Consider the following 25,388-nt stretch of genomic DNA (forward strand, 5'->3'; position numbering starts at 1 on the left):
AACAAAAGAGAGAGCACATCTATTTGAGGTTCTGGCTTGCTAGTAGACATCAGATGAGGAAGATCATATTGTATGTCCTAAAGATACTATCTGTATTACACCATGTGATGGTATGATATGATGGTATGATCAGAGCGCTGCACAGATCTGACCAAAGGAAAATTAATAGAGCTCTTAAACTTGATTATGTATACTGAAAATAGCAGCAGCTTATTTTAATGAGATTGCTGTGCAGTACTTTGCTATGGACTCGGGTTATAACAGTTCAACCAAATCAAACATGAGGATCTATTTGTCAATCTGTCTTCCATCAATATCAATCTAATGCATTTCTTTTGCAGGGCCTGTTTGATACACAACATGGCACAACTAGACAAATGCTGTAGGCTGAGGTGGAGGGGAAAAAACAATTGCTTAGTCAAATTAACTTATCTGCATTTGGTTTAAATGCAAATACCACTACTAACGCTTGGGTTTTAACCCTTTGCATTCCATTGGCCTACGGTACTCTTGTATTAAAATGGCTTTTTTTAAAGTCTTGGTTGAGGGTTTAGATAAACATTTCCCTGGATCCTTTATGTGTTTTCCTTACGTTACATCAACTCCTCCCATTGATTTCAAGGCATCCTTATTTGGGAGGAGAAGGTTTGGAGTGCATGTGCCATTCATTGAGACGGAGTGCTATGGGCGTGACCTCACGGCAAACACCCAATCACATGTCAGACTTTAGTAAAGTGGGCGGGGCTTTTGAGGGAAATCCTGACACACAGTGGCTGGTGGCTGATGGAGAGGGCGGGGCTTGTAGACGGAAGTGTCTCCCGACTGGTCCAGCTGTCATCTAGAAGAGAGAAGAGACCATTTACACCGGCTGCCTAAGAAATGCAGAAAAAGGGAAAACGCTAAAATATGGCAACATCTAAACGATAAGATCATGACGCCGAACTGAAGGTAGCTATACCCGACATGTTACCGATTACACATGTTCCTCGATGCATTAGAACAGCCGTCGAGGTTGCGTTGCGTTATTTCCAGACGTATAAATGATGACAGGGTTTGGTAGGCTGTGTGACATTGAACATACAGGACACGAAACAGACGAGGTCGTCTAAAGAGCCACAACGCTGCACCGTTTCTAACCACACAAGTCCTGGAAATTTCCACCGTCGTGTCGTTGGCAGCGCTGTCGTGTACTTATGAAATGTCGATGACGTTGTAGCCAGTGAATTAATTTATTGCCTCCCAGCTGGTTTGCAAATATGCTACAGCGTCTCTGCGGTGTCGGCTATTATCCTAGCGTAGCGGCTCGGTGAAGGGAAGTATACCCTCCGGTTCAGAGCAGACACGAGACGTCATCAACATTTCCCTGTGTTTAAATGGTCGCGTATGAGGAGGTCATCGCTGAAAAAGGAGGATTATTCGGTAAGTGTCCGTGCTTGCGAGCCAACACAGCGCTTGGTGCTTTTCACGGGTGCACTGTAGCGCATAGAGCAGTACATTTAAAAAATGGACTGCTGGGATCTGCATGATTTTAATAGGACACATGGAAGGTGGCGGAGCAGCTGTTAGCTCGCTGCTAGCTGCGTAACGACCTTTAGAGACGTCAGCTCCACCGGCCCCGGCTGTTAGCTGCCTGCGCTGGTTCGGGTGGGTGTTTTCCGTGGTTGGCTGCCAGCTATTCGAGTGTAATATTTCGTCCAGGCCTCCCATGGCCCAGCGAGTCAATGATTTAATCTCATTGATTACATCACAAGACCAGACAGGGTGCAGCCTAAGCACATTCACAGGGTATGGCGAGGCTTGTTTTTTTTTTTTTTTTTTGTAGGCCAGATCAACTTGAGCTGTAACAGCCCTATGCTTTTTGTTACCCATTCCCTGCCCCTCCTCAACCCACATTTTAGGATAAAGAAGACGGTGACAGCCAAAAGTGAATTGAAGATCTACTGGGTGTCCTAAATGGGAGACTACGGGTTTGGAGTTCTGGTGAAGAACAGCAGCGGTAATAAATCTGCTTTCCCTGTAAGGATCCCTCCTCACCTCCAACCACAGCACCCTCACCACCCCTCCAACCCCCCCAGCCCCCCTTCCTTCGTAAACAACACCTGCTCCACCAATGGGGGCAGTGCTTGGCTGTTCCCTGCCGTAGCCCAACACAGTAACATGCAAGATGACATTCTCGAGTCAGATAAGTCCAAGGCCTTGGACCTCCAGGACATGCAGGAGAAGTCTCAGGTCCAGACCCAGCCTCAGGCCCTGTCCCCGGGCCAGCAGGAGGCTGTGGGAGGCCTAGGAGAGCTCGAGGGAGCTCTTCCTGAAGATGGCCAATTGGAGAAGGGTTCCTTGGAGAGCAGCGGTGGAAAGGAGAAGCTGAGGATGGAGTCCCCTGTGCTAAGCGGGTTCGACTACCAGGACAGCCTGGGAATGGGTACAAGCTGTGCACAGTCCACCGCCTCCTCATCTTCGCTGACCAGTTTTAACAACTGGTCCCCTGCTGTCCCGTCCAACCAGTCTCCAGTGGTCGGGGAAGACGTCGGAGGGTTCTTCGGCCCAACTAGCTCCAACGCCAACGGACCTGCCATGCTGTTCCAGAACTTCTCCCACCACGCCGCGCCTGGCTTTGGAGGCGGAGGTAGTTTCTCCCCGCAGATCGGCCCAGTCTCGCAGCACCACCCACCCACACCTCACCCCCAGCACTACCACCCCCACGGTCAGGGGGTCCCACAGCAGCACAGACGCTCCCCAGCTAGCCCTCATCCAACCCAGCCCTCTTTCCCTCCGCATCCCCATCGCACTGGGCCGTTTACCCAGCTGCCCCACCTCACTCCTGCCCAGAGCAAACCCCCTTCACCATGGGGAAGCTACCAGAGTCCCTCCACTCCCACATCCACCTCCTGGAGCCCTGGTGGGTACGGTGGCTGGGGGGGCACGCAGGGTGTCCGGGAGTACAGGCGTGTGGTCGGTGGAGGGATGACGGGTCTTAGCTCCATCTCCCCGCTGAAGAAGTCGTTCCCCAACAATCAGGTAGATATAATTGTCATGACTCATCTCATGCACTAATTTATCTTACCAGATTTTTGCAATAACTGACATGAATGCGTGTATGAAACTCATCCGACTGTCCTACAGGTTCCATCTCAGAAGTTCCCCAGAAATAGCTCTGGTTTCAATCACAAGGGCTGGGTGGAGGACAGCATGAGCCGCAGTGACAGTGTCTACCCTTTCCAGGCGAGCATATCACAGGTAATACTCAGTTCTACGAGGCATCAGACCTAGCAAATCCCTCAAACACCAGCCTAAGACTAGTTCAGTTTCAGTGTGTCCTCCAGGGGTAAATGATATTGACTCGGCTGTATCAAATGCAATAAATATACCACCGAGCAAAACCGGACGCGTGACAATGAAGCCAACTAAACGGATGAATTGAAACTTATTGTGTGTGCTCGGTTCTTATCTAGATCATTGCATGTTATCGTCTGCTCTGATCACATGGCCTTCCTCTTGTCCTGATTTGAGAAGTCTTGTGCTCCTCTGCAGCTTTGCATGCTCGCAACCCATTTAGATTCCCAGTGAAGCACTCTCTTGTGTTATGTATTACTCATCATAGGTTTTTTTTTTTTTTTGGGGTGTTTTGTGTAAAATGTTTTAAATGCTTGTATTTCTTTTTACCTCAGAATATTCAATTAGAATTTGTATTGATCTGAAAATCGGTGGAAGTGGAAGGATGCATGTTTTAGCACCATGAGTAGCATATCTTCTTTTTATAATGCTATCGGACAGAGCGGAAAATGTGATGTGATTGCAGAGATATGCAGATTTTGTTTAACATACTCTGGGCTCCATTTTCTGTTTACAGTGCCTTCCGCTGAACCTCTCTGCGGGGGATATTCTCTGCAGTTTTTATTAGCATCATGGCAAACTGTCGGGGCTCCTGCAGCTTTAGATGGCGATGTGGGAAACGAGGAGGCTAATTGTTGTCTTCCTCTCTTTCAGCAGGAGAGAACACGCTCCTTTGATGGTTTTAGTATGCACTCTCTGGAGAACTCCCTGATTGACATTATGAGGGCTGAGCAGGATTCTTTGAAAGGTTAGTTCCCACACTAGCGAAAGTGAGGAAAGGATACGCTTCCTCACCGCTGGCTGTCGATAAATACAGCAGTTTGTTGCGCGTATTTCCCAGCAAGAAGAAAGTGTTTTTTCACAATGCTGCCAACTGACTGTCTTGACAGCAGGACTTCAGTTTGAACAATGCATGCTGCTATTAGGGTCCCAACGACTGTGTGCACTTGTGATTACACTTCTACTTTAATACAGTTGCATGTGATATGATTTTGAGACTTTTGTTTTTCTTGCAACAGCCCATAACTAACTTACTAATGGCACCACCAAAAAACAAATATTTAAGAGCTTCATCAAATTTACATTTTGTGCAGTGTAATAGTAGTTTATGTCGGGCTGGGTATCATTCAAACTCTTTCAATATATTTGTGCCAATATGATACCTCGGCTTTGATAAGGATGAAAGGATGCTACACTGCTGAGGTTAGATTCCCAGCACCAGGTATACAATGTTACTTTTAAATATTTATGATAGTCTCTCTCACACTGTGGCCACGGAAAATGTATAATATAAAATATATATTTTAATATTGGACACCACCAGTATATGTCCCTGTGTATATGTTTTCCTCTTAACTTCATTAGACTGTGATTTAAATGCAGCGTCAGCACACATGGATGTCAACCATCAATACGTCTTAAGTGTCGACCACAATGTGTACACAGCAGTTAAAAAGTACCAAAAGCTGGCATTGCATGTCTGGGTAGATTCTTTGATCATATAGTTCCTAATGTAAATCAAAATTCTTCCCGTTTTAGATCATGCAGGCAAATTTGTGCTTTGACGGCTGCTTAAGTTTAAACTATTCATCTTGGATGAATATGGCTTCTCTTGTCCAGTGACGAGGGTCTTGTAGAGGAAGATGGTTGTACCTCTCAAAAAGTATTGTTTTCGTGTCGGTACACGTATGTTGTACTTAAATCAGGTGAACATATTATGAATGAGACCCTCTCAGATTAGTGACAGTGCAGTCTTGCATTACAGTACATTACTGTCTCTTTCTCCGTAACTCATGATAACAATCGCCTGCTGCATTTCTGCTGTGTAGACTCTTATTATTGAGAGTTAGATGAGATCAAAAACATGTTGGCCACTCTTACAAGAACTTCAGTATTTTTCTAGCATGATATCGCACTAACAGGCACATGTAAGAATAAGCTGAGCTACATTTGAAGCACTATTTGGTTTGTCTGCAGAGTTCATTATTTACCCAAATGTGGCTGCTGTCAGGGTCCTTTTCTTATGGGCACAGAAACAATCTAGAAAACAACGTACCTTCAATGGGTTGGGGAGAAATCTAAACGTAAGGGAAAGGAGTTAAATGTCATGACATGTTGTTCTGAGGCCTCCTGTTTTTTGTCATGTAGGACGCTACAGCTTCTCTCACCAGGGTGGAGACGGGCCTCTGCCTATGAACGGTATGTAAATGACGTGCATACTAATATGCAGCAGTCAGGGCTTGAAATTAATGATTTATAACGCAAGTCGGGGTACAAAATTCGGTTCTTCATTGATAGGAATTCGATGAGCTCACATAAAATAAGAAGGGAAACCTCTGGATTTCACATAATCACACAGAGCTCAAACAAAAACTCACTTAAAGGCAGAATAAGTTGGATTTGATGTTTGTAAAGGCAACATTTAAAGTTGGGCCTTCCTCCTAGCGCAGCGGCACCAGAGGAGCACGCCGCCTGACTGTTTTTAGGGTGATAGTTGGGGTTTTTCCACGGCCGTGTCCACCATCTTTGTAGATTCCTCTTGGGTGCGTGCTTACAAAATGGCACCTGGTCAATACGTTTTTTTTTTTAGTTTTTTTTTCTCAGAGGTCAGTGCCCAGGAATGTCCTGAATACAGCACAATAAGAACGTACAGGCAGAGGGCATAAGTGATGACTGAGAGGGATTATTTTTGTATGAGTCTAGACATTGTTCTTTAGGAAAATCCTACTCATTCTGCCTTAAGTCATGTTGCGTGTTTTTACCCGTCTAAAGTGCTGTGGTAGTCGCTGTGACACACGACCAAAATGTCTGACTGAAATATGACCAGACCGGCTTCTTCAAGTAAGAAATAAATATTGTTGTCAGAGGTTCAGATACAGCAGAGAGTAAACGCATGATACCGCAAGTATGTTGTCAGAGGCAGATAATGTACATTTGTAAGTTATATTTATTTTTGTAGTGATGTTGAAAAATTCTTTTATACATAATAATGAGCATTTTATTTTCAAAGACCGTGATTCAGTGTTTCTTCATACATATGTGGAGTAACTGTGGGGTATAATCATGTGCCATGATGCTCCCGTCTCTAGTTCATACAATGTATAGATGTACTGATACCAATCTGGTATCAAGTGTATTTTATGGATACTGGAGGAAATGGTTTAAATGGATTCATGTCTATTTTTCCCCCTAAAGGTTTAAATGGATACATTTGATAAAGTACTTTGGCTGGTGGAAATTCTAGTTATTACTTTAAAGTAGTCGCCATTTTGTTAGCTGATCTAACGGATTTAATTTCAAGCCCTGACGGTGTTTTACTTGCTGTTCTTATTTTGTGCGTTTTTTCAAAAAGCCATATCAACGTGTTTTGTGTTTTACATGCAGCAAGAAGTTATGGCAGAAGACGAGGTAAAGCTTGTGAATACGTCTTGATTTCTTCAATGTGATTTCTAGAACGCAGTGGTGACCCCTGAAATGTTAACTCTGTGGTGTTGCCTCTGTGTTTGTCTGCTCCGTTGTTCAGTGTCACTGATTATCCTGCTTTTGAATAATTCAGGGTTTAAGCTCCTTCTTCTGTAGCCTTCCAGAGTTGTAGTAGTGTTACACACACACGGTGAAGTGTGTGTGTGTGTGTGTGTGTGTGTGTGTGTGTGTGTGTGTGTGTGTGTGTGTGTGTGTGTGTGTGTGTGTATGTATTAATTTATTTACGTCTAATTAAATTCCCTGCTCATTAATACTGCAATATTGTGGTTCAACCTCCCTGGTGGTGAACCAATATGTGTAATCCAGATAGTTTCCTCCACCAGGCCATTCGTCTCTGTTCCCAATGGAGGATGAGCGCTCCTTTGGAGAGGACGAGTCCGGCGACCAGGGGCTCACTGGCCTCGGGTCAGCCCACTGTTTCCCCCACCTCAACGGTGAACGCGTAGAGCGCTATTCACGCAAAGTGTTTGTTGGCGGGCTGCCCCCAGACATAGATGAAGGTAAAGACACGTTATGGCTGCAGAGGATGCTTTTAATCTACGTTGTTGTAGAGCAAAATATATGTAAAAAAAAAATGTATATATACATTTTTACTGTCACTTGTGACAACTGATTGGAAAGTGATGTAAATGTCACACATTTTGTAATGTTCCACCTTTTAGTGCGTCCATTCAGCTAAACTGTATATACAACTCTAAATGTAATTTGATTTTAGGGCAACACAAAATGCCGTTACTGATGGTTTTGGGTTCATTATTTCAGATGAAATTACTGCCAGTTTCCGCCGATTCGGTCACTTGTTTGTTGACTGGCCTCACAAGGCAGAGAGCAAGTCCTATTTCCCACCGAAAGGTGAGTCAAACCAGTCGAACGTTATGTTTTCCGCCAGCGTGTTGACTCTACAGCGCGGTGATGATGCGTATTTGTGCACACTCATTGTTCTGTCGTCCAACCTTTCCAGGATATGCATTCCTGCTGTTTCAAGACGAGAGCTCTGTTCAGGCCCTGATTGATGCCTGCATTCAGGAGGACGGCAAGCTGTACCTGTGTGTCTCCAGCCCCACCATCAAAGACAAGCCCGTGAGTGTGTTGTTCCGTTTAGCTGCTACATGCTCGCTATCTGTCGTGCCCGGCATGTACAGAACTTTAACACGACTGTTAAAATCGTAGACTCACACGGGCCTTCTTTGTTTCAGTGTGTCTGGTTATTGTGTCTTAGAAAACTAGAAAGGGAAGTTCAGCTCCGTTTGTTTTGTTTGCCCAAAGGATGGCGTTGGTGAGGTAATCCATCAGATGTATCCTGTAGGTTTAGTGCACTGCTTATTTTCTCTTCCAAACGTTATTGAAAACCACACTGGTAACCATGTAAAGTACTAATCTTGAGTAACTGAAGGCTCATTTCAGTTTATTTCTTCAGTTATTATGTACTTTTATGTAGCTGTTGCAGTATACTTTCCCTTACCTCAACATCTTCAGTATTTCACCATCATTGCAGAGGCTTTATGTATAAATCCCCAGCCGCTGCCGCCGCCACCGCCAACAACAACAACATCCTGCAATAGCAGTCAAAAGGAACCAAAGAAATGTGTTAATCCATATTACATGAGCAACAAGCTGCTTTTATTTTCACAATCCAATGTATGAGTAAGGCCTAACTGAGAGGAAATTTGTTTTTGCAGGTCCAGATCCGGCCCTGGAACCTAAACGACAGTGACTTTGTGATGGACGGCTCTCAGCCATTGGACCCCAGGAAAACTATCTTTGTAGGAGGTGTCCCTCGTCCCCTGCGTGCAGGTAAGCGTGTGCGCTGACCCACTAAAATGCGTTTCATTCTAAGGTGTTGTTTTGATCCCATTAATGGCATTGTGCATTGCTCTCCCAGTGGAACTCGCCATGATCATGGACCGTCTGTATGGGGGAGTGTGTTACGCTGGGATCGACACAGACCCTGAACTAAAGTATCCTAAAGGGGCGGGGCGAGTAGCCTTCTCTAATCAGCAAAGCTACATTGCAGCCATCAGTGCCCGATTTGTTCAACTGCAGCACGGGGAGATTGATAAACGGGTGAGTCCCTCTGATGTTTGCAGCGTCCTATACTATCTTTAAAAATGCAGAGTGGATGTTCATAAAATATTCATTTAAACCTATCCGACATGCTGCCGTGCGTGCGTTCAAAGTTTTCCTCGACTTCCATTTTAACAGTTTTGCCGTCGTCCATTTCGTCTCTTCTTTCTCAGGTGGAAGTGAAGCCATATGTCCTGGACGACCAGCTGTGTGATGAGTGCCAGGGCACCCGCTGTGGCGGGAAGTTTGCCCCTTTCTTCTGCGCCAACGTAACCTGTCTGCAGTACTACTGCGAGTACTGCTGGGCAGCCATCCACTCCCGGGCCGGACGCGAGTTCCACAAGCCGCTGGTGAAAGAGGGCGGGGACCGACCTCGACACATCTCCTTCCGCTGGAACTGAGGCGAGAGGGCGAGGGAGGGAGACGATGCAGGATGGGGGAGGGATCGAAAGGAAGGGGGTAATAAGGGAAGGGGTACGGGCTACGATATGAAAAATAAATGCACTTTTCTTTTAATTAAAAAACAAAGAAACTTAATTTATTTTTTTATTTTATTTTAATTGGGCCTTCTAAAAGAAGTAAATGCTAAGAGAGTGAAATCCCATTTATGTTTTGACTTTAAGTGTGCATGAAGCATATGGATGCATTAGATTTGGATTTAGATGTTTTCTGACTTGACTGTACTTTCTTTTCGTGTTAGCTGGCAAAGCTGCTTACATTTGTTGTCAAGAGTAACATAAAAATTTAAGTGAGGTTCATCATACCTAAATCAGTATACTAACTATGGAATTTGAGTTTAAGAAGGGTGCATTTTCTTACTTTTTTGCTTGCAGGATTAGAGAACAGCTGTACCATTTACCAAAGGTTGAGTGCAAATGGTTGGGTTGAACAGAGGAGGGACACCGTTTCAGACGGTGGGACGGCTGAGTTTCTCAAGAAGCTCAGTGTATAGCATCTGGCCACGTCACAAAACAAAATCTCCCCTCAGTCTGGCACATGCGTTTCGATTGCTGGCATGAGTTTTTAGGTTTTTGGTTTAAAAGTCGACACTTTGTAACCAGAAAGGGCAAACCAAAGATTGGCCGAAAACGCATCATCAAAAAGCAGATGTTGATCTGAGGGTTTTCAGGATAATGTTCCGTCCTCTCGTCATTCGGCGGAGGACGAGGCTGGAGTTGTCTGGAGTTTCGGTTTGTGGGTGTCGGCTAATAAAGACACGGCCCTCAGGGCTCAGGTATTGGCAGTAGTATTTGCTCACTTTATATTGTCAGGGATATTAGCACTGGAAGCTAACATGCTAATGTAGTACAAACTAATGGGAACGCACAGTCCAGTCTCCCTGAGCTGTCCTCATGGTGTACCACTGCACGCTCTACCATGACTGGAGCTTCTATCACAAGTGTTGTGGTTGGATATGGTAGTAGCTAGAATTTGCTGTCACAGAGATAAAGATATTATTTTATACATGGCCTGCTGATTTTTGTACAGTGTTTTATAGCTGATTATTTTGTCATGAACATATATACATTTATTATGCACTACTTTTCTAAATATTTTTTTCAATAGTCATTTTAGGCACATTTTTCACAGATGGGAGAACTCCTTTTGCAATACCTCATTTTTTTCACTTGGTGAAAAATAATTTTGTACCTTTGTTACTAAGAGATCTGCATTTATGGTAAACTTAATTTAAAAAAGAAAATGAATGATATTAATATAATTTTCAATTAGCTTTTATATATTTAAGTGCTGGTAAATCTGAAAATTGTCTGGTGCATTGGTGTGATTCTGTAGATATATTACAAAAAAACCGAGGCTATCATTAGCCAGTCATATATGGATTCTCCTCTGTCCTAATACACATAATTACAGGATCCTAAGGCATGACAAGACCTTTCTAAACTGATTTTGATAGTCTTGAAAGTATATTCTGATATTTCGCTCCTAGGTGTGGTCAATAAGATTATCAATAGGGTAAATGTTTTGGCTTTGGTCAATGTGAAATCTTCCCTTCTATCACCGGAGTGGGTATCAGCTGTTTGAATATTTAGATCCTCTTTCTGGGACTGCCTGTAAGTTCTACTTATTCTTGGCATGCGTAATGTAATACAGAAATAACATGGCTAGTGTTAATGCAGGACCTAATGTAATGCACTAGATCTCCTTTTTCCTTTTTAACTTTCCTTTCCTTGTCTCTTTGAGATCACCTCTCTTGTAGCCTCTCTTTACATGATGGAGTCTGCCTTCCTTACACAGACATGATGTTTATGCAATCTACACAGTGACAACACTTTGGATGCGTTTTGTAACGTAGAGGACACTCAGTAGGACATAGGTGAGGAGACTTGATCACTTGACCCCCTTTGTGATGTGGCATGCTTTGGGACATAACCTGAATGTGATTTAATGTTGCAAGTTAACTTTGAGCCATTATGTGCAATACTTATTCTTTCCAGAAACAAGTCTCCGCAGTGTAAGTCATTTAATTCATAAAAACCATGCAGTCATTTACATTGTTTGTTTCCTATTGTTCATGCTGATGTCTGCAAGAAAAAAAAAATAATAATTTATACCTGAATTTATTTTTAAACATTAGTTTTGTGCTTATTTACTTATTTTGCTACTACCATGCTACTGTGATTGAAAACATTGTGTATATACTAGGTCGATAATGTATTTAGCATTTGCTATATTTTCAATTGAAATGTATAACTATCATTTTGATCAGATTTTTGTTATATTTTTTTGGGTGATGTGTTAAACTCGTTGATGTGTCTAGTTTTTCTAATTGCTGTATTGTGCTCCACATTTTCAGATGAAAAAAATATTGATTATGTCTGTTAGTATTACTTGATTGCAAAATTTCAATAGTTTTTAATTGTATGCTGGGACGGTTATATTTATTAACTTTTTTTTTTTTCTTTTTACTGGATATCATTTTTATTAAGTCATTTCACATTTATACGTAAGTTCCAACTTTTATATTTTCTTCCTGATTAATTTACGCGACAATACAGACGTCAGTTTTTATAGTTGGTTTGTAGTATTGAAGTAAAACAAAGATCTAATGTCATATATTCATTTGCTGCCAACTGTTTGTAACTGTATGCATACATTTGAAGTATTTGTAATGTGAGTTGTTGAACGAATAAAACAGCTGTGAGGAAGAATTCTATGCCTAACGTTGATTCACGAGGATTAATGGTTTCCCCTTTTCATTTTCTGAGTGGTGATTATTAACTTGCCCCCTGAAGGTTTTCATAGTAATTGGGAATCTCACGCCTGATGCTATTGTTGTGCGACAGCATTTTTGGGCACATCTGGTGGGTTATGTTGAATCAGGTCATAGGTATTTATAGGCAGCCTTAGGCTTATTTCAGGCCTTGGTGAGTGCTATTGAGCTCACCTAAACCGCCTGCCGTTTGTCCCAACAAACCTGCTCTAGTCTAAAGAAAATCCGTATATTTTTTTTAATTAAAAGTATGCACATAGGCCACAAAATGTCAACTACAATACACTTAAACATAATTCCATTTAACAATGGCTGAATTTAGAGTACTGAAATGCTTATTACAACAGGAAGGTCCTAAAAAACAGTGGTTTAGTCCTCCATCCAAACCTCAACTCAGAATACAACTAGACATGTTTAGTATAGAGTATATAGAAAATAAAACTAAATGACATAAAAATACTGCTACAATTATGAGGGAACATTTTTACTCTTTACGCCACTGTTTATCGTCACAATTTTTCTAAAGGGCTATGAAATGTGATGCATTGTGAATAGATTAAGCTAATGTAACAGTATAAACATTTGTTAAAAAAAGGCAACACCTTGAGCTACTGCTATATTTTAATGATACTTTCAGTTTAATGCATCAGCAATTATAATGGTACCACAATTAGTAACACTAATATGGGGCATTTTTCTGCACTTACACTTATAAAATTTTGTAATACTTCCTCCATTAACGTCACTGCTTCGTGGGAAAGCTGCTGTAGTTTAGGTTTTAGGGTGTAATCGCACCTGGGTCACATTAACCGGATTACTGCCCCCTGCTGGCTGACAGCGGAACAACGAGCACAAAGTAGGACTGCAGGACAGAAACGACTCCCCGACGGTTGGCTACGGTGAGGTAGAAAAGATGTCTAAAAAGGTGCAAGTTCCCTGGTTTGACTCACTGCTGGGCTCCAGTCAAAGAGAAGAACCACAACCAGACCAAACAGTAGACCGGACCCCCCAGACCAAGTCCCCCTCTCGGCACCAGAGTGGCAAGCGCGGGAACAAGATGGGTGACGTTAGAGGTGGAAAAAAACGGTTCCTTTTAAAAGTCAAGCTACAAAAAGTCAACAGCACTTTGAACAAGAAGGTGGACAACACACCGGGAAGATGGACGGGAGAGCCCGCTGCAAATAACACCAAGACTACTGTGAGCCGACAAGGTAACTCTAACATTAACGCTAATGTTGCTGTTAATGATAGCTTAAATAGGTTAGCTTAAATGAGCTAACTGAGCTAACTCTCCGTAATGCTTGCTGTGGACCAGAGTAAACCATCAAAATAAGCACGAGCGTGTCTTGAGTGGACATAAGAGAAGCACAATACACTAAAGATGGCCCCTGTAAAAATATATATAAAAACAAACTTATTATTCATTTATTTACATCAAAATATATTTTGAAATAGTTAAAATTAGCCACATAAAACAAACTCGGATGAAACATCACACTTTATTAAATTATTCAGAAGTAATGTTTACACTAAGGCCATGACCTGTGATTTGGGGTCAAGTAGATATTTCTTCATTGTATTCGGTCTCAAGATTAATATGAAAAGAAATACTCCATTCCAGTACAGTATCCCTGTAGAAACATTTCCTTTGCGAAACACTATATGACTATAATTAAGTTTTTAGATTAGATTTTGTAAGAAGAAGAAGATGTTTTTTTGTTTGGTGTGCTGTGCATAGGATTGCGTTAAATTGTTTTCATGAAACTGTTTTTGCGTCCACATCCCAAAATCAGTTTCACCTCAAGTTTACTTCACACATGTCCGTCTTATTATCACGAAAACATTTTAGATCACCTTCCAAGGGTCAAAATCTAAAAACCCGATCACTTTGACTTAAAATATCTGGATACATAGTGTAGCTAGCTAGACGATTAGATATCAAACAGAGACCTGCGTTATTCACGTTGGCTGAACTAAGTCAAAAATAAGCTATGAACTAGTATTGCATATTGTAGCCTGAACTGTCAGAAACCTCTTCATTTATTTGTTTTATGTCAGGTGCTGCCACTGATTCGGACTCTGTTGTCAGAGATGTTTTCTTCTTCTCCCAAAGACCCACCAGCACAGCAAAAAACGAGAAGGAGAAGGTAGGACCAATGCAAACTGTACATGTGCAATGCATCATGGGAAAAAACGATACACTCAAAAGAATTCAACATGATGGAACTACAAAATGTTTGCGTGTATTGTTTTTCCTTTCAACTTAATGACAAACCAAACATATGAAATGTGGTGACATTTTATTAGGCCCACTTTGTAACTTAATTTGAATATGACCAGTTCCCCGTTGAGCTATGGCACTGGACGTTATGAGTGTATAGATGACAAAAAGTTGGGCTGTGTGACCCTCTCATAAAGATAAACATTAGCATTAATACGCGCGCTCACTGTTTATCTTCAGCACTACTGTATGTTGCAGCGTCTTTGGAGGTTAACATTAATCACGTGTGTCGCAATCACCTTGAGTTCAACCACCAGTCATAATCCAAAACGATCTATCTTTCATCGGCTTTGAGGCCTACGTACTTTATCTGATATTTACCTATTCAGCATGTTTGTTTAGATAACACACTACTATGTTACTATGATTCAACTTGGACTTTAATACTCGCCAATACAAGTCAAAGTAATCTTGTGTTTCTATTAAATCCATAGTCCTTTATTACAGAGGACATACGACACGTCTCAGTAGGAAAAGCACAGGCGTAAAAAAGAAAATGAACGATGGCTGCCTTTGATTATAGTACACTGCAAAGGCTTTGTGGGACACACAGAGTGACTGGTAATGTTATCAGTAAATCCCTGCGCTTTTCCTACTATATCGTTTATTACTTCCTCCTCCTTTTACTGGGAATATGTCCCCTATCTCGGTAGGCCAAGCTTGCAGTTCTTAGGACCATCTCCAAGATGCTGAAGGAGAACCAGCTTATCCGACAGAGACTGGCCACTGTCAGCCGAGGCTCCACTGACTGACTGAAACCATTGCAGGTCACTGAGCTTCTTTCACTCAGAGATCTCATCAGAGTTTCACATCAAAGTTCCTACTAGTTGATTCATTGAGTTCCTTAAGCATGGGATGTTTAAAACCATCGTTACAACAAGGCATTAAATAGTGGTTCATCTACATTTATACGTGTGTGTGTGTATATGTATATATATGTATATTATATTATATAATGCATTTGCCAAAGAACAGTCATTTACACAATGTTCAATTAACAGTGTTGTTTTATTAAAAGAGTCCATATTCAAATCAGTCTGGTTTCATCCTCAGTTTCATGATGAAGTCAAATTAAGGTTTTCAGTTACGTGAGTTAAAATACACATAAATGGAGTACAGTATAGTGACTGCAGCACACGCGACTGAGGCTGTTTCAGAGCAGTATACTACATACTGTAATGTGTACTATGTAATGTATGGAGAGAATATTATGTACACATTGACAGTGTACTACAAACGACTGTTTTGTAAAATATCAGTAAGTTGAGTTGTATGAGATTGAATTGCTGTTAATGATATTGAGTTTAACAACTCATAGTACACCATGTTGCAGGAATTATCGTTATATTATTTCAGATAAAACCCTCTTAAGTCTCCACCAGAGGGCACCAGCTCCTCTACTATAAATACCTGAGTGGTAGTTTTCAGCTATTGCTCACACAACCCTGTATACTCTCATACTGTGAACTCTCCTTTTGACGCCTCGCTCGCAAACATTTCACCAGTCAATTTTAAAGTAACATCAGGAAACTAATACATTTCTGTACCTGTTGATGGTGCAACTTCCTCGCTGTATTAATGATTATAATTTTCACGATAAAAATGTAAAAATAAACATTTGTTACGTTTCAAACAGTGGCCTGTGTTGTGCCTCTATGAGTTGAAGAATATTTTGAGTGTAGATTTTTATAATTTTTTATTCTCATTGTTCATCAAAGGTTTCAGTGATGAATGTGTCACTAGAGGTTTTTATCAGAATGTATATATTACTGAATCAGCTTGAGAGCAGCATGTGGCTGTGATTATTTTAACAGTGGTATAATTGCTGTTAAACCACGGGCAATTTACTTAAAATTGTTCTGCAGGTTTGTTAATGTTTTGATTGATTAGCCTCATTGCCTCTGTGTTTGGAGGCCCGTTGTTTTACCCTTTTCTGCTCTAAACACAACATGACACATTCACCAGAGTTCTCACTCAAATGCAGAGAAGGTTAGGTAGCTTCAGAAAATGAAAGACGCTTTCATTCTGGTTGCTTTCAGACAGGCAGTTTGTTGTCTTTGTTCAGGGACTAAATTGATCAAATTGACTCTGCTAAGTTGAGGGAAAAGCCCACCGGCCCCAATTCAAAGTGTCAGACGCCCCACGTCTTGAAATCTCATGTGCAGGACAAACCTATACAGGAACAATAATGTGCCTGCACAGCAGGGTAGGTCAATATATTGGGTTTGTTTTTTTTAAAGCCAACTGTGATGACCCCTCCCCTCCACTGGGGGTTTCTTGTCCTGTGGGCTGGCTCTTCTTTGTCTCTCAGGATGCTGATGGTCAGCTGATGAGCCACCGCTGAGCCCGCTGTGGTTCCAGCTATACAGTCTCAACATGAAAGACCTCTCTTCTTCACGGCTGCTGTTTAGTTTAGTTCGCTCCACACATGCCGACATTACTGAATACTGACTCTCGATGTTTAAATAAATGTGGTTTATTTATTACTTTTCACTCGTCTGGTCTCCCATTCATGTTGCAGCCTTTGAGCCGGGCTGTAACACACGTTAACGTAAGTTATGACTCCCTTTCATCATCGAATATAAAACTAGCTTATCTCGGTTTTTCGATTAGTTTAAAGCACGCCATCGTGGCATCACATGATAATTGACATCATAGATGAATAATTGTTAATATTCAAATGTATTTCTTTGATAACGTGTTAAGCTAGCTGATGTTATAAGCATCTTACATTGGAGCAAACAAAGTTGTTTTTGACAATCTTTGATGGATTCAGCTTTGAATGAAGTCTTCTTCACTGTTTAAAGTCGGACATCTCTTCTTTTGGGTTTTTGGCTTCGGGAAGGTGAAAAATACAACACTCTTAATTATGAGGTTATCTGCTTCAGCCTTGCAGGCTCCATACACCCCGCTGAGAGCTTGAAAGGCCTCCTGCACCTAGTTAGGGTTGCTAATGAAGGATTGGATAGTGGCTGTTCTAGGGAGGGGCTTAGCTTAAGGTCAGTTGTTGCATTTGCAACAATTTGCATTATGTTTAAACAAAGCGATTCATGAGCAAGCTGTTCTCTCATTGGTCAGAAAGTTTTGCCTCAAAACGCCTCCTCTTTCTTTTTATTCCTTCTTCGTCATAGAGCACCAGCAGCATGTACTGATAACTGTTTTCATTGCTTTCATGTCGTTAATATACCAGTGTTCATTAAATGAACAAAATATCCAGCCTCAGCCAGCAACTAGACTGCGACTAGAAAACAATGTCGTGTTAGAACCTTAACAGAAGACGTGGCACCGGCCGGTCGGAGACAATTGTTCTTCAGACACTGAATCAGTTATTATAGAATACAGTTTATTAGATAAGCCTGCGTTCTCACTGGGAACAAACCCCTCCAGAGTTCGAGTGGAGGTGAGCCGAGACCCCCCTCTCTAGGTCCACTTGTTTTGCAACACATCCAGGGTTTTTTAATAAACAGGTAGTCCAAACGAGCTAGGTGTGAACACACAGTTTCATGAACGTGTCCTGAAGATCACAGGCCGGTGTACTCTGCAGCCAGAAGAGCTGGTGGGTTTTAAATCGGTAAACAGACGCTTTATCGTATGTTTTTACAGCATTAAGGATAAATGGCTGTTGGGGTTTTGATTATCAGTTATACAGACTTTCTTTATCGGAGCTGTGGTCTGCACGGAGACCGGCACACTGTGGCAGCTGTACCTCCAGACCTGCTCTCTGCATTGTTTGTGTGGACAGAGGCCCCGTGATGTGGTGCAGTTTGAAACAAGCTGGTTTTGTTGTACAGGACCTGTTCAGAAAATAATACAGTCAGCAGAAACAGTGGTGGAGAGGAGACCTGTAAAATACACTTAATTGTAATTGTTTTATTCAAGCAATAAAGTATGTTGTGTTGTAAGTATTGTTTGGGCCTAGCTATGAATTCATTTAAACATTAAGTCTCCCTCTGTTGCTTTCAAAGTCTCTTTTTGTCTTGTAAGCAGCTTTCTGAGGTTGGAGTGTGCGTTGGGTCTATTCAAATACTAGCATCCTAAACGCTTTCTTCACCAACATTAGAACGTATATGAGATAGACGTCTTTCCCATTGAGAGTGTGCCGTTCAGTGGCTTTTCTGTTTTTTTCCCCCCAGTGTGTCACGTTCAATGTCTTATTAATAATTGATTACAGCTTCTTAAATATGAATAATTACAGGCTCTTCACATCCTCTGCGGTAGCAACAGGGGGCTTCGTCACTCTCTGCAGGAAGTGAGGGCACAGCGAGCACTAAGTTCACAGCCCTGAGAAGCGGAGAGGTCCGGGCGAGGTGTTGCTGTAACTTTGATCCGAACTAGAGCTGGTCGCTGGGAACCGCTGCGGAGGAAATGCCCCGGAGAGGGCCAGCCCGCCCACACACTAATCAAGAAACTCATCAACTGATTAGCGAACAATGGAAATAATTGTTAGTTGCGGCCTTAATCAGAGCTGGAGCAGATGAATACCCGTGAATACTGCAGAGTCATTTGTCCCGAGAATTAATGCCGATTGTTGCATTTCCCACTGAAGGTAAAAGCCAGATGTTAATGGGGTGTTCGTGTGTTTAGCTTTTTTGTCCAGTCTGAAAGGGGCTCTAGATACAGTATCCGTATGGTGATGCTTCTGAGAATCATTATGTTTTAACACCTACTGCACCACAGCCTGACCGAATCATCTCAACGTGAGAGACAGGTTCTAGTAACGTCAGGAGATTTGAGAGCTGCATTGGTACACTTCAGATTCTGGCATACACATCTTTTTTTTACTCCGTCACGTCCTCATGTTCGTTCAGTGTGCGGTTTCACAGCATGTTAGCACTTCCCTTCCTTTCGTCCCTGGAAGAATGAAAGGATTATGAAGACAAATGTGATCACGGTGCCTCATGCTTTATATAGATACAAACTCCTTAAGAGCATTTGATTATGCTCGCTTCCACACGGAGTTGGTGGTGTTGACATTTGCAGGAAAACAAGTGTTGTCAAAGACTTTCATCAGCCTTAGTTGAGCCAACAGTCAGCATCCCTTTCCAAGCCAAGAGCAAACTGCTGTTTGAAGACTAATGTGATTCTTTTAGTTCTGGTGACATCTGCAGAGAAACAGACGAGACATTAACCAACCAGGCTGTCCACCGAACCTTCATTTAAACAGTGTTTCACACACGGCAGCACAACGGCGGGCGACAAAATTAAAAACAATTGGTTCACGAGTTCTTTATGTATCTGATTAGGTAGTTGATAGGTAATGTGTTTTTTAATCAGATTATAAACAGGTTATTTTACAGACATCATCTGTACTGTACTCTCCTCAGACTGAGATATTAATGCATTTAGAACAACTTCAAATCATGTTTGTGTCAATTATTTTCAATCTCTACATTCATCTTTACAATACAATTTAAAGTATAATATTTTAATACATAGACATTTTTCTCTATTGGCATCAGGTTGTAAAGCATGAAAACAGTTTTAAAGTTTTAGCAGCCAATAGATCATAGACACAATTATCAAAGCACAATACCAACTCCCATTTGTCGTCATTGGATCAATATTTGAATGTGTTATTGTGAACACGTGCTGTCATTCTGTGTGGGCTTTACTTTGTATCACGGTGTTGTAGCACACTTATTCCCTGCATCGCTAACAATGTTCATTCATCTTTTTTTTTGGGATTGCATTTCAGCAATATATCGCCCATTAAACTGACTCTTGCAGTACTAACGGCTAGATATTTGCATGTGGAAGAGGAAGAGTTCAGTGACACGAAGTAGCTGTTACTTCCTCTTTGCTTATAACATGCAGTGCTTAATAACCATTCAGCGGCACACTTACTGATTGTGGTCGTGTGTGCGTGTCTTTTTTCTGTCGCTTGTGATCTTAATCTCAATATTTTCCAACTGTCAAATGTGATCTGAAGATGTGACTTCATTCACAGTTAAAGTGCTACTAGATTGGGGATAGTGTCTCACGTACATTTGCATATCTGTAATTTGTTGCGGTGAGACGGGGATGTAGCGTAGCCGCGGTGCATTCGTCAGTCAGAGGATTAGTTTAATGTGTTTTGGCTTTTTTAACATAATGAACTGACTTTAAACAACTGTGTGGAAACACAATGAAGAACTGAAAGATCCATCAACTAAGCATGAAGTAATGATTGCACTGACTGAGGGGCCTCAGGAAGCAGTAATGAGAAAACACATCTTACCACTTTCAGCCTCTCGGGAGATAATTACCCTCTCAGACTGAAGCTAGTTTGTCCTTTGCAAGTTGTATTAAGATAAATTAAAGCCCTGATATCCTCTGCATTAAATATATTTGCAGTCAATAGCCATGTTGTACTTTTGTTACCTCAGTTTAATGGCAACAGTGCTACTGTAAAGCCCTGTAGCTTCATTTTTCCTTTGTAGTACAATGTTCCCCCCCATGGATCATGTCAGACTTCAAATTGTAACGTTGATTAAACCTTAATGTACATTAGCTTAAGGGGGCACAACTGATGTCCTCTGTGCCTTTTGACTGTTAGGGTGTTGGAAATGCGTTGCAAACTTGGGAGGTACAGTCATTAATATGTAGAACAGGACTGCAGTGTAAGAAAAGTACATTGTCAACGCCATGCGTCACTAAATAAACAGTTCTGGAAGTGGAGGGTGTCAGCGTTGTAACACAGGACTCGTATGAAGGCATGCGGTCCAAAATGTACCCCCCAGATAAACATCTTCAGAGCTCATGTTACTTTTAGCTGCAACCATTCCTACCCTGTACTTATAAAGACATTAGACATGAGTTGATATTGTTCCTTTCTTTTTTATGGGCCGTTCATGTTGACTGTCTTCAGATGAAATATTAATATTAATTCAGTCTGTGTGTAGCAGTAGTTAATGTGTTTAGCTTTGAAAATAGAAGTAGAGGCCAACCTCCCATTGTAAAACTGTTTGGAAGGTTATATTACCATATTTCATTTGTGAAAATACAAGGAATTATTTTGTATTCAGCACATGGCTCCTCTTAAAAAAGATTTTACAGTTGCAAACTGTAGACATTTGAGCCACGTGTGTGTACATGTATGTGTGAAGGTGTGTGTATACGTACTCCACTCGTCCCCTGTATGTCTGTATTTTTTAGTCTAAATACTGATTGAGAACTGTTTCATACAGTTAGCGAATTTTAAATGATTTCTTTCGTATTGGAAGCCCACTGAAGTGACACGTTGGCCACTTAATTGATTTGCATGTGTTTGCAGGAGAGCGAGCTCATGCTGTGGGAGCACTTTGCCTCACGTGGAGAATAATGATGTGGAGGCGCTGGGGAGTCGAGCCCCTGATGCCACTGTAATCCTGCTGATTACAGAGAGCACACAGCCGCTCTGAGGGCTGATCACAGAGCTGTGGACAGCACACTCCACTCCAGTCACCTCACAGGTGGCCGTTTGAATGTGTGGGCATCTGTATACAAGACAGACTCTTATGGTAGACGAGGAGACAGACATGAGAGTAAAGATAGAAACGTGGGGGGCAGACTATAGGACACAACATGCAATAAGCGCAAACATTTTGCATCATGTTTTCCTTGGCTGAATGAACACTTAAAGGAACAGTGTGTTAGGGGTGTGTTGCAGACTGCAGCCAACTAAATACCAATCTGCTCACCCCTACCCTTCCACGCATGTCGGAGAACTACGGTGGCCTTCAGGTAGGGATAGTTATCTTCAGGATTTTATTATTACAAGGAGCTTCTCTCATCACTACTCTGCTCTTCTTCGTGACTAAATAATCCCTATACATATAGAAGGTTTAGGTTAGGGTAAATTTAGGGTTAGGGTAAGGTTAGGTCGGGTTTTTTTCCCCATACTGGGTGCATTTAATCTCACTCAGAAAGACATTAAACACGTCTGCTATTCATGACAATCTTAACATCCATTCCCCTTTTTGACTGTTTCTTAAAACGCTGCCTCGTCTCATCCCATCACGGAGTGGTTAGAGGCCGTAGAGCTGCTGCTCTTCTTCTCGTGATGTTTCCTAATACTCTGGAGCCCTACAGGTATGAGCTTCAAACAGGCACGAGACGCTTCCGTCTCCTCCAACAGAGCAGAGACTGGGACTAATCGCAGCGGGCGCCACACACCTCAGGAAGGTAGCAATTTTCCATCATTACTGTTAAATCCCGCTTTAAAGAACCGGATTCCACAGACCTAATTACAAGGTGTTAATAATAACAATATAATGACAGTCATTTTAAAGCCTGCCCAAAACCATAATCCATTTCCCAACTGACTCTCGCATCTAAGTGTACGGTTTCTCTATTTGAAATTTTAAAAGCACCCTGATTCTTATTGATTACCATTGTGATTACCCCCACAATCGGTGTGTCGGGTCCTGCAAGTTGGGGCTTGAATCAGGAGCTCCGTCAGCTGTTAAGTAGAAATACAGCTCTTCAGATGTCACACTGATGCTTTTCATCCTGGTGCTGCCGATGCTCGGACAGACAGCCAGGCCAATCCACCAGCCTAATTGCAGGATGGAGTAGACAGGGGATTGATTTACTTGATTTTAGTAGGTTTTTATTCTCCAAAAAATACCAGGCATCAGCCTCAACCAATATTCATGCACATTAATTCAGCACTGTACTTTCAATGGCCGCAGAGCGTTTGCAATTTGCAGAGTGAATAAAATACGGTCTGTTACTGTCAGTTATGATTAATCCCTCGTGAACTCGTCTCCCCTGCATAATTACTGCTAGATGAGGCTGATGTGCAGCTGACCTTTTTTTTTGGGGGGGGGTGGCACCACAGAGATCCCTTCCAAAGCGCCCCAAGCACACCGTCCAATCACAAGTCAGGACGCATCATCCACTGAAACTCCAGAGAACCTCTCCCAAAGTTTTTTTTTTTTTTTTTCTTTTTCCAGCACAACTTTGTCAACTTCGTAACAACTTCCTCCGACTTACGCTGAATGTTTGCACTCCGTGAGGGAAAAGTTATGCGTTTTCTGGATCGGACTTAGATACATCGACCCTACAAACGGAGCATGTCTTCGCCCGGAGACGAGTTGTCAACAGACGAGGAGGTACAACCTCCGCGGACGCAGAACCGCGCGGCGCAGGTGTCCTGCCTGCCCTTCAGCGTGGAGGCGCTCATGTCGGACAAAAAGCCGCAGATTGTGACGGACAGCAAAGATGGAAGTCGCTCTTTGAACGATGAGGCGCGCAGGCCGGATGACTTGTCCCAGCAATTAGTATCTATTAAATCAGAGCCATCGGAACGAGGGGGATGTGCGTCCTGGATGTCCAGCCCCATTAAGATGTCAGCACCACCCAGTAAGTGATCCGGGCTAATGTCTGGATTTGAAGATTTACTAATACAGATGTATTGTTAATAATTATATTATCGTCGTTAAACGTCTTTTGGTGCCTTAAATCACCCGAGGAAGGATCTCATCTAACGCGCTCTAGAGAAGTTAATGAAGTTCATAACTGCCAGGCTATAAGGAGAGATGGGCTCAAGTCTAATAAATATATTAATCAATATATAGGTTCAGTAATGTTTTAAGTTAAAGAATAAACTGAAAGGGAAAAAACAATTTAATATTTTTAATTCTGGTATTTATAATTGTAATTTAGAAATATTTTGTCTGTTTATGGCTGCACCTGATGATCATTTAAAAAAATAGTTTTTAAATTCAGATTTTTTATTGATTAATCATTTAGTCTAAACAAATTGTCAAAAAAATAATGGCAAATAGTCATCACAATTTGCTAGAGGTTAATGAGGTGATGATCAACTGTCCAAATGGATATAATGATAATCTTATTACATTGATTTAAAATGGAAAATAGCAAACAGGGATGGTTTTTCACTTTTCTGTGAAAAAAGTATCATTCCGTTATCAAAGTAAGAAGACGGAAACTTGAATAATTGATAAATGGTTTCTGCCCTTATTAAGTTATTTGGATATTAGACTAATTAAATCGTATATCTGACTCCAAGTGTAAGCCTCACATCTTGCCCATGTCCTCTAGGGAAGCTCAGTCCAGCGGTCTGCTCCTTGAGGAAGCACAAAACCAACCGCAAGCCTCGCACTCCCTTCAGCACCATGCAGCTCCTGGCCCTGGAGAGAAAGTTCCATCAGAAGCAGTACCTGTCCATCGCCGAGCGGGCCGAGTTCTCCTCCTCTCTGTTGCTGTCCGAGACCCAGGTCAAGATCTGGTTCCAAAACCGGCGAGCTAAGGCCAAGAGGCTTCAAGAGGCTGAGGTGGAGAAAGTCAAAATAGCGGCTGGCATCGGGCCCAAAGCCGTATTCCACCCAGGCTTCCCGTCTTTAGGTTTCCCCCTCAGTGTTGACCTGCATGCTGGATCAGCGGCACTGTACGGACTGGGCTGCTCGTACGGCCGCAGCCCCATCCTCCCTGCTCTACATCTGGCCATGTGTGCCTCGCAGGTCGGCCACGGCCTGTTCCACCTCTCCTGAGGGGAACTGGCACAGAGTGATGCGGATGTGTTAAAAACAGAAGGACATGGGTGTATCGTGAAGTCATGCACCTTATGAGAGACTTCATTAAGGACCTGAGGTGGAGCCGAAGCTTTATGATCTTCTCTGGTCTTGTCTTTATTGATATCCTTTTGCAAAGATACAGAATCTTGAAGATCCTTTCTTTTCTGTTTGCCTATCCTGATTCAGCTTGGGTCACTGAAAATGAATGGAATATATCAGGCCACGCATATATGACTGTTGTCCTGAATGGCAGATTGCATTTGTCGCAGCCTTTTTGATTTGCTTTTCCTACTCTTCTTGTATTTCCTGGATGATTCCAGCATTGGGAATTTAAAAAATCCCTTGTTAGCCTTAAATATGCGGGGATATTATACATCATACTCATCTTAGAACAATAAGAGAATGGCCTTTTGGCCTGGAGAAGTGCCTTCTTCCTTAAAAGCCAAAGCATTCCCAATGACATATTTATTCACTGCAGTCCTTAAATTCATTCACA

General features: G+C 42.0%; 2 protein-coding genes across 4 annotated transcripts; both read left to right on the forward strand.

The window, feature by feature from the left end:
• Positions 1-844: 844 nt before the first annotated feature.
• Positions 845-11,436, forward strand: LOC116389394 (cytoplasmic polyadenylation element-binding protein 4-like). Of its 3 annotated transcripts, none has more exons than XM_031858050.1 (12): positions 845-948; positions 1,899-3,018; positions 3,124-3,237; positions 3,988-4,081; positions 5,482-5,532; positions 6,718-6,741; positions 7,140-7,316; positions 7,579-7,668; positions 7,778-7,896; positions 8,496-8,610; positions 8,699-8,880; positions 9,054-11,436. In XM_031858050.1, exons 2-12 carry the CDS (start codon positions 1,954-1,956, stop codon positions 9,279-9,281), a joined length of 2,259 nt encoding a protein of 752 aa, XP_031713910.1. In that variant the 5' UTR covers positions 845-948; positions 1,899-1,953; the 3' UTR covers positions 9,282-11,436. The 3 variants fall into 3 exon arrangements, with proteins under 3 accessions (XP_031713910.1, XP_031713912.1, XP_031713911.1); XM_031858052.1 differs by having other exon boundaries at positions 3,991-4,081; XM_031858051.1 differs by lacking the exon at positions 845-948 and adding an exon at positions 963-1,419.
• An 11,930-nt stretch (positions 11,437-23,366) lies between these two features.
• LOC116389450 (homeobox protein MSX-2-like) lies at positions 23,367-24,868 on the forward strand. Its single transcript, XM_031858134.1, has 2 exons — positions 23,367-23,717; positions 24,420-24,868. Exons 1-2 carry the CDS (start codon positions 23,429-23,431, stop codon positions 24,866-24,868), a joined length of 738 nt encoding a protein of 245 aa, XP_031713994.1. The 5' UTR covers positions 23,367-23,428.
• Positions 24,869-25,388: the final 520 nt, after the last annotated feature.

The sequence above is a fragment of the Anarrhichthys ocellatus genome, unplaced genomic scaffold (genome assembly GCF_004355925.1).
Source record: "Anarrhichthys ocellatus isolate YVR2014 unplaced genomic scaffold, GSC_Weel_1.0 scaffold19, whole genome shotgun sequence".
Lineage (NCBI taxonomy): Eukaryota > Metazoa > Chordata > Actinopteri > Perciformes > Anarhichadidae > Anarrhichthys > Anarrhichthys ocellatus.

Bases quoted from the DNA above. Each gene is read 5' to 3' on its own strand.
- LOC116389394 (XM_031858050.1), top strand. From the start codon at position 1,954: ATGGGAGACTACGGGTTTGGAGTTCTGGTGAAGAACAGCAGCGGTAAT. The intron at 5,533-6,717 runs GTATGTAAATGA...TTTTACATGCAG, and splicing joins CGGGCCTCTGCCTATGAACG to CAAGAAGTTATGGCAGAAGA. The intron at 8,611-8,698 runs GTAAGCGTGTGC...TTGCTCTCCCAG, and splicing joins CCCTCGTCCCCTGCGTGCAG to TGGAACTCGCCATGATCATG.
- LOC116389450 (XM_031858134.1), top strand. From the start codon at position 23,429: ATGTCTTCGCCCGGAGACGAGTTGTCAACAGACGAGGAGGTACAACCT. The intron at 23,718-24,419 runs GTAAGTGATCCG...CATGTCCTCTAG, and splicing joins TAAGATGTCAGCACCACCCA to GGAAGCTCAGTCCAGCGGTC.